Below are 8,016 nucleotides of genomic sequence, written 5' to 3' on the forward strand. Positions count from 1 at the left end.
AATTTTAGCCAGAAGTAAGTCGATATTGATGAAAATAAAATATAAATTATCCCTCAAAATAAAAAAAATGATCAGCGCAGAGATTTGCCTAGAAATTTTTACATCACAGCTTACATGAAGAGAGTACTAGAGAAAATTGTGTGTTTTTCGGCAATAATGGTACTTGCACGTTATTGATGAAAATAAGATTTTATATCTCATTTCTTCATGATAAATTTTCATCTCAATTTCAACGTATTAAAACGAAAATGCAAGTTTGCTATATGATTCACAATTTGATACGCTGTTGGAATCCATCGCTAAATCCTATTATAAAGCATCTTTTAATGCCATGATTTAGGTACCTGCTAGTCTCGTATAGCCTAATCATCTTATTTATTTCAAAGAAGCAGTAATTACATATTAGTTTTAAAGCATATGGCGAGAACAACAAAATTTGTGTAGCTTAAACTTTAATACAAATAAGCCAAACAATAACCTATTTTAAACCACATGTTTTCCTGTTTATATAGTGACCCATTCATTACACTAGTGTCCCCGTGGATAGTAGTCAATGTGTTTTTGTTATAAAGTTGAATCTTGTTACAACAAGAATGGAACATTGTGTCGTTAAGATGAACCCCCCAAAAAACTGTGTCATATTTCTATTATACCTAACAAAATAAACACGCAAAAAACAACAGTATTACAGCGAATTACAGAATACCGGTAGAGTTTTCAATAGCTTGTTGGATTGCTCAATAGGGTATTCAATTTGGTCAGCAAGGTATCACATCAGGTTTAAATCTAGGTCCTGTGGTTACTCAAGTGTAGATTGTTATTTTGCACTCAACCCATTCATTTAACACAAAGAAAACCTCTAGAACACTCTCTCCTATTGTTAGCTATTCTATTCATAGACTTTTAAAAAGAATGTTCACCTGGACAGCACTGGACTCTATAGAGCATCAATTCTGCTTGGAGTTATTTGAATTTTGTTTTACAAAAAATGTAAATCAAAAGGCAGTTCTGAAGAAACAAACTAAAGAGAAAAGAATAACTTTAAAAAGGAGATATTTTTCCCTGCAAAAAATCATTAAACATTTTGGTTCCCTGATTCCTGGTGCATCTTACAGCACTGATAGGTTTTTTGTGCTGACTGCTTAATTAGTTCAGACTTTTATAGCAGTAATGTAGGATAACAGAGAGAAACAAAAAGGCCCAAAACGTACAAATGTTAACCAGATTAACTCACTCTATTGCTGTCATACCTGAGTAATCACATGACCTAGATTTAAACCTAATGTGATACCTTGCTGACCAAATTGAATACCCTATTGATCAATCTAGCAAGCTATTGAAAACTCTACCGGTATTCTGTAATTCGCTGTAACGGCAAAAATGCACTGCTTTGAAATTTTATGGACAAAAATGATTTTGAACGGTACAAAATAAAATAGTCCTATAAACCTATTTTTTTCTGTCAGTATAGCACTTCAATATAATCAATATAATAGTAACAAAAAATGTAAGATTTATACTAGGTAAAAAAACCAACAGAATTAAGAAAAAAGCGCATATAATAAAATATAGGCAATCCTGAATAGTTTGAAATATGGTTAAACTGGTATACAAAATATTTTGCTGTTAACCTTAGATATAGTCCACGGTAGTTATTAAATAGTAAACCAGCTTTTATTCGCATGCAAAAATTTCGGACGATCTCACTAGACTGGATACCATCTCGCGAGAATCAAAGTAAAACTTTTGAGAAACAGACAAATTATGTAATTTTAAGAACATTATGCTTTTATGTAAACAAAACAGTATATTTCGCGGAGTTATTTTTTTTAGGGTGTTTTCAAAGAGACAGACAACACTTGACCGACGTGAACTTTGACGTTACAATAAGGGGAAAATACTCTAAGTAGTTATGTAAATCTGCTGAAATATAAATACCATAATCTTCTCAAAATCCTGCATAGCTAACGAATGGGGACATTTCTTCAAAGATAGGAAACAGCTGTAACTTGCTCTTATTTGGATGAATGCTCACATTTATTTTATTCACTATATTTACGGTAATTTCCAGGAATGTTTTTTAAAAGGGGGCGTGGCAACATCATTCAAAAATTCTTCGCAAGCAAAAAGAAAAAAATTCTCAAAATCAGGAAAATTCTAATCCGGGTGAAGAATTGGGAGTGCTCAGTATGCCTTTAGCTCTTTAGCTGCTCAATAGTGTCTTTATTTTCACTTCCATTTATTAGATGCTCCCGGGGGATCCATTTTCCTTATATGATCAGCAAGTTTTTTTTTGTACGTAAATTTGATTTTTTTTTAAAACGGGGGAAGGGGGACTCTGTGATAAGTCAATTATTTTATGTAAGTTTAAGAAAAATGTCTGCTGCAAGAAAAGAGAAAATAAACTGTAATGTGCATTATGTTAAAATCTTTATTATTCAATAACATTTAAATTTATCCGAGATAAATTCTATATATAAATAGATAACAAAATCTTATGAATTATGAATAATGAAAATTTACTGGAAAAAATAGGCATGTTTATTTTATTCTGCATTCAAAATCATTTACTTTACGTCGCTACTTTTATTTTTATTGTTTTATCCTAATTCATTATTTTATCACATGCTGCGCTTGCCCCAACGGTCGCACCGTAATACATATTAATGGTTCTAGCACCAAAAAGAGAGTCTGGAATCATTTACTAGATCTTGACCTTAAAATATAAAAAAACAAACACAAAAGTTCATTGTACAAACATTTGTACGACTTTCAACTATATGTCTGTTGTTGTTGTTACTTCCGATGATAATCTTTATTTGCTGCACATGCTAATTAAAACAATGGACTTCCAACAGGATTGATTTTTTAACAATACATTGTTGTTTAATAAAATAAGGGTGCAATGTAACAGTTTATAAGATTATATATGCAATTTTTAACCAGTGTTTTGAGCTTTAAAAAGATGAAAAGTAGTGATCGGCATAGGTACCCGCATACGAAAGCAACTGACGATCCATCGAGAGGTCGTTGGAACACACAGTCACGTTTCTTTAAAAGGAAAATGCCAAAACCTACTAAATTTTTCCTTCTCATCCTGATTTCTAATCAATCAACTCCTATGTATGATTATTCATACACTATGATTCAGAAAATTTGTTATTAATGTTCTAGTGAATCATTGATTAAGATGCTCAAAATATCGTGTATGAAATCAATTAAGAAATTGGGATTAAAACGAAATAAACATTGAATATAGAACTTAAATATTAATTTATTCTGAAACTTTTTATAACGCGCAAGCTACTTCGCCTCATATGTATGTTTTTTAATTTATACACCGTGACCCTGCTTTAATATCGTTAACCGTTCTATTTTCTTCTAAAAAGAAAGTCCACGAAATGTATATTCAAATTGATTTAGTGTTCGTGTCTAGCGTTGATTTTGCGAGAACTTTGTCGGGACGAGCCAAACTTGTTGAACGCCTTTCTGTACAATTTAAACACTCTGTTATTATACACGTAGCTTGTGAAGAGGAACAAACCCTGTAGACCATTCAGGATAGCAATGATGTAGGAGAGGACAGACACGCCAATGAAAGTGTCCACAACCTGAAGAAGCCACGACACCCCCGTTAGAGTAAACAGTTTGACGTACACTGTGAGTTGAATACGATAGCCTGTCGTACTATCAACGTTTGGTGTTGATTGTATCTTGTAGGCAGTCATTATGTAAAACGTGATATTAGTAATACAGACGATCAACAAAGGTCCGATCAGTGTGACAATAAAAGCAGTTCTACTCGTCATCAACGTCATCAGTTTGTCATAACCAGTGAACTCGCCGTTCGTAATAGTCAACGACACAGTGATATTAGCGGAGACTATAAAAACCGAGATACCGGTGGCGTACGCGAGATATTTTAAAATAGTCAATCTACTGTACGATTTGGTATGTACGCTGCGTGTCTCTGCGTGAAAAACACGATACATATGAAAAGAACACACTTGAAGCCAAAAAAACGTTGATAACCAGAAAAAGTGAGTCAAAGCGGACGCAACAATCATTGACGTTGAGCGAAAAAATGGTCTGACTACTAGACAAAGTTGTGCAAAAAACAAAAAGATAACTAAAATCATATTATTCCAACCTGGAAGTGTACGCAGACTTTGAAACGCACAATAGGTAAGGAATGTAATCAACAAAAAGAAAAGTGATACACAAATAAGTGTCAAGGTTAAAATGACAAAGTTCGATTTTCATGAATCAAGACCTCTTCAAGCGTCTGTATGTACCTTTGTATGTCCTTGGCACAAACTCTTAATCCACCATCAAAAAATGATTCAAATTTATGAACTGAAATAAAAAATCTGGAAAAGGAATATTCGCTTCGAATATCGGTCCAATCAACACCAAATTCATTGCCTTTTAAATGAATTTGTAGACACGTTAGAATCGGACTTACCAATATATTTTTATATACGCTCGAAAACTTTAATCCTTCATTCGCTTTTATAAAGCAATTTTCTTCTTTGCTAAGTTTCAATGCTAGATACGGTAACATAAGTGATTCTCCACTCCTCGTTACTGTGACAGCAACATCAACGTTATCGTCAAGCATCCAGTTTGATGAAGTTTGAGTGAAGTTTATTAGCTTGGATTCCACTGCATCCCTGTTTAGGAGAGTATCTGATTCGAATACTTTAAGATATACGAGTAGATCCCCATTTCTCACATTAGTGGCACTGCAAGTGTAAAAACTTATAATAATCAAATCTTCTATAAAAATAGTCTGGCTGATTAGTGATTCCACCGTAGAGATGATTTGCTTTTGTAAGCTTCGTAACAGAACTTCATGTGTGTCATTATTTTCTGTGAGCTTTATAAACTTCATATTCAACGTTAAAGTGTATCTTAGCTGACTTTTAAATGAAAAGAACGATAAACAGGCTCCGTTTTGTTTATATTTTCCCGGAAAGCATGTGTAGTTTCTGCAAGTATGCTGAAATAAAATCAATAATTTGAGAGTATCAATTTGTAAGAAAATATTGGTATTTTAAAGGATTTAACACGTCTAGTTTTTACTAACCCCTTTCGATGAGATTTTGTGGCTGTATTTGTATTAGAAATAAGTAAAACTATGTGTGGTAATGAACTAGTAACAGAAAATTATAGAAAATTCAAGCCATAATCAAATATAAAGGCATCAAATGAAAAGAAAACAAAATCAGCCACAGAAATTATCAATATTCGGTTATTGATACCGTCCATGTTTAGCCAGATGAGGTTGAAGGTTTCTGTTCGTTATCTTTATGTAAAGATAGGAGACAAATATTTATAGCCATTATGTAAAATCTATTTATTTTTATAAATATAAAAGAAAATGAAATGTATTAGAAATTACAAAAGAAACCTAAAATAACGAAAAATTATACTTGATTTTTTTTTAGCATTAAATATTATTTTTTTTATTGAATGCCTAAATAATAGTATATAGCCGCAAGGACAGATCTTTACTTGCAGTTCATTCTTTGTACCAAGAAAAGAATGAGTTTTGCTCTTATAAAGTATCTCAATTTCTTCAACCATTGTTCCAACAATAGACAAGTCAGAGGAAGTTTTTACAAACATTGAACTATTTGTATACCAAAATGTCCAATTGTTATTACATATGAATAAATTTGATCTTGAGACGTCTTAAACCTCCACGTAAACAACGTGTTTATGAGAAAGTTGTTTTAAATTTTTATACCAAAATAACTATCAAAACTCTTTAAAATAAAAAAAAAAATGAGATGTACATACCATTATCGATTAAAAAAACACGAATAAAGACTTACATGGTATTTATCGTACATTTGGTTCGGTAAACACACCAAATGATTTTTCTCAACTGGAAAATCACTGGAATCAGAATAACTCGATAAACCAAAGGTAAAACGGAAACTCCAGACCAATTCATCGTTTGAAATAGTTATATCAATTGGAACTTCTTTTTTTCTCTGTATACAATGGTGCTACACTCAGTTACATTATCAATTTTGCATTCTTCGCAGAATACATTGTTAAATCTGGAACAAGGATGCACGGAAGGGAATTCTTCACAAGCCCTTACTAAATTTGGAACTTCTTTTTGTATGCAGGTTTGCTTTGTTTCTAAATGGTAAACATTAGTAGGGTTACAAACGAGACAAAAAATATTTTTGAATACACGCTTCTTAGAAAACGTCGGTGGAAATGTAAAAATATCAGCTTTTTCACATGCATTGAAGACATCCTCATCAAAGGTTTTCCAAGTTCCAGTGACGTTGCAGGTTGATATGTCTACGTCACATACGTCACTACATCTCATAGCTGTGGTTGGTGGATTAAAACTGATGTTACAGTTGACCCCTTTGAGGTGGTTTACAAGATGACTAATATTTCTAAAGTTTCTGTAATTGGTATACTTTTTGCAACTGAAATTTAACGGCCATGGGTTTACTTTCTGCAAAAAGTAAGCAATGAAATCTTGATTAATTGAATCTACATTCAATCCGCATAGGTAACACATCACATTTACATACGTTTCATTAAATTCACTTAATCCATCGACGGGATATGCTCGATAAAAATCGGAATTATTTCTTTGTAAGCAAAAACTCTTAAATCTGTTAGTAAACGGGCATCCGTCTATAACACGAAATTCATTTGGAAAGTAATTTTCTGTTCCTGGGTAACTTTTGCTTATGCAAGTCCAGCTTTGTTGCAGAGCAAAGTCTTCACAACATTCTGAGGTACACCCTACACTGCAGGAACAATTTCTTTGTAAAAGCTGCGTGTACGCTGGCAGTAAACCTAGTGTGCAGGTACCATGTTTTGTTACAGCGAAACTAGTGTATATTAAATTAGTAATATTTATTGAATAAGAGGCAGTTGAGCGATCAATGTCGGATGGAATGACAAATTTGTAGTGTTTATCAATTAATTTCGAACAAAAATGACGATTTGTTGGGAAGTTTACAATATCATCATTCAATGTCTGTCCTTGTTTATTTACGAATGTAGTGGAAACTGTTTCTTCTTTTTCAGTTGTTAAAACCATGGAACCTGATTCAATATCTGCTCTCTGAAAATAGTTAATAAAGTGCTGCACACTTAATTTAAAAAACACAGTTGTGTCAAAAGGCATTGACTCGTTTTCAAGATAATTTTCAGATATGTAATATAAAGGAACGTCTTCATACTTGTCTTCAAGAATATCATTGCAACCAAAACAAAAGTAATTCTTATAGGGAAACGATGCTTCTATACTAGGATTATTTCAACACAACTCAGTTTGTGGGTTTAAATATGTACAGTTATCTATGAACGAATTTTGTATGAATTCGGGAGGGTTACACATAGCGCAAAAAATGTTCTTGAAGATTCCATAAAACGCTTCATACGCACTAATACAGGCTTTCTCAATTTGGTAGTCATAATGTTTCCATGTCCCAGTAACATTGCAAGACGATATCATGTTATCGTAGTGTAAAGGACAAAGGGGCGTGTAAAACCATTTGAGTGAGAAATCTAATCTGCACAATTTTGTCTTTACAGCGTTGAAAAATTCATCGTACGATGAAACAAAGTTAAAATCTTCCAATTCTGGACAAAGTACACTCATGCTAAATTCTTCGTAATCAAATTCATTATTGCAAATTGAGCAATACTTATTCTGATACACTCGATATGATTCTTGACCACGAACTGGTGGGTTATTCAAATGGTCTATTTCCGATCGGATCATTGTGCAATTTTCGAGAAGGCTTTCATTTGCGTTTAATGGACATGAAGCAATAACCTCGGTCAGCTCTTGTATGTCCGATGAAATAACACTAAGATCCTTACACTGTAAGTAACCGTATTGGAAGTAATAATCAGGACAGCAATCTCTTAATAATTTTCCATCAAAGCAATTTGGATCGCAGTAACAGTCAGGACACTTTTTTGGAATATTAAGTCCACCTGGAATTTTCAGTGACTGGAGAATTG

General features: G+C 32.9%; 1 protein-coding gene across 1 annotated transcript; it reads right to left on the bottom strand.

Annotated features, from left to right (window-relative positions):
* Window positions 1-3,369: 3,369 nt before the first annotated feature.
* LOC136274293 (latrophilin receptor-like protein A) lies at window positions 3,370-4,143 on the bottom strand. The gene has a single exon (XM_066080732.1). The coding sequence runs from the start codon at window positions 4,137-4,139 to the stop codon at window positions 3,420-3,422; it is 720 nt and encodes a 239-aa protein (XP_065936804.1). The 5' UTR covers window positions 4,140-4,143; the 3' UTR covers window positions 3,370-3,419.
* Between the last annotated feature and the right edge of the window lie 3,873 nt (window positions 4,144-8,016).

Source organism: Magallana gigas, chromosome 4 (assembly GCF_963853765.1).
Source record: "Magallana gigas chromosome 4, xbMagGiga1.1, whole genome shotgun sequence".
NCBI lineage: Eukaryota > Metazoa > Mollusca > Bivalvia > Ostreida > Ostreidae > Magallana > Magallana gigas.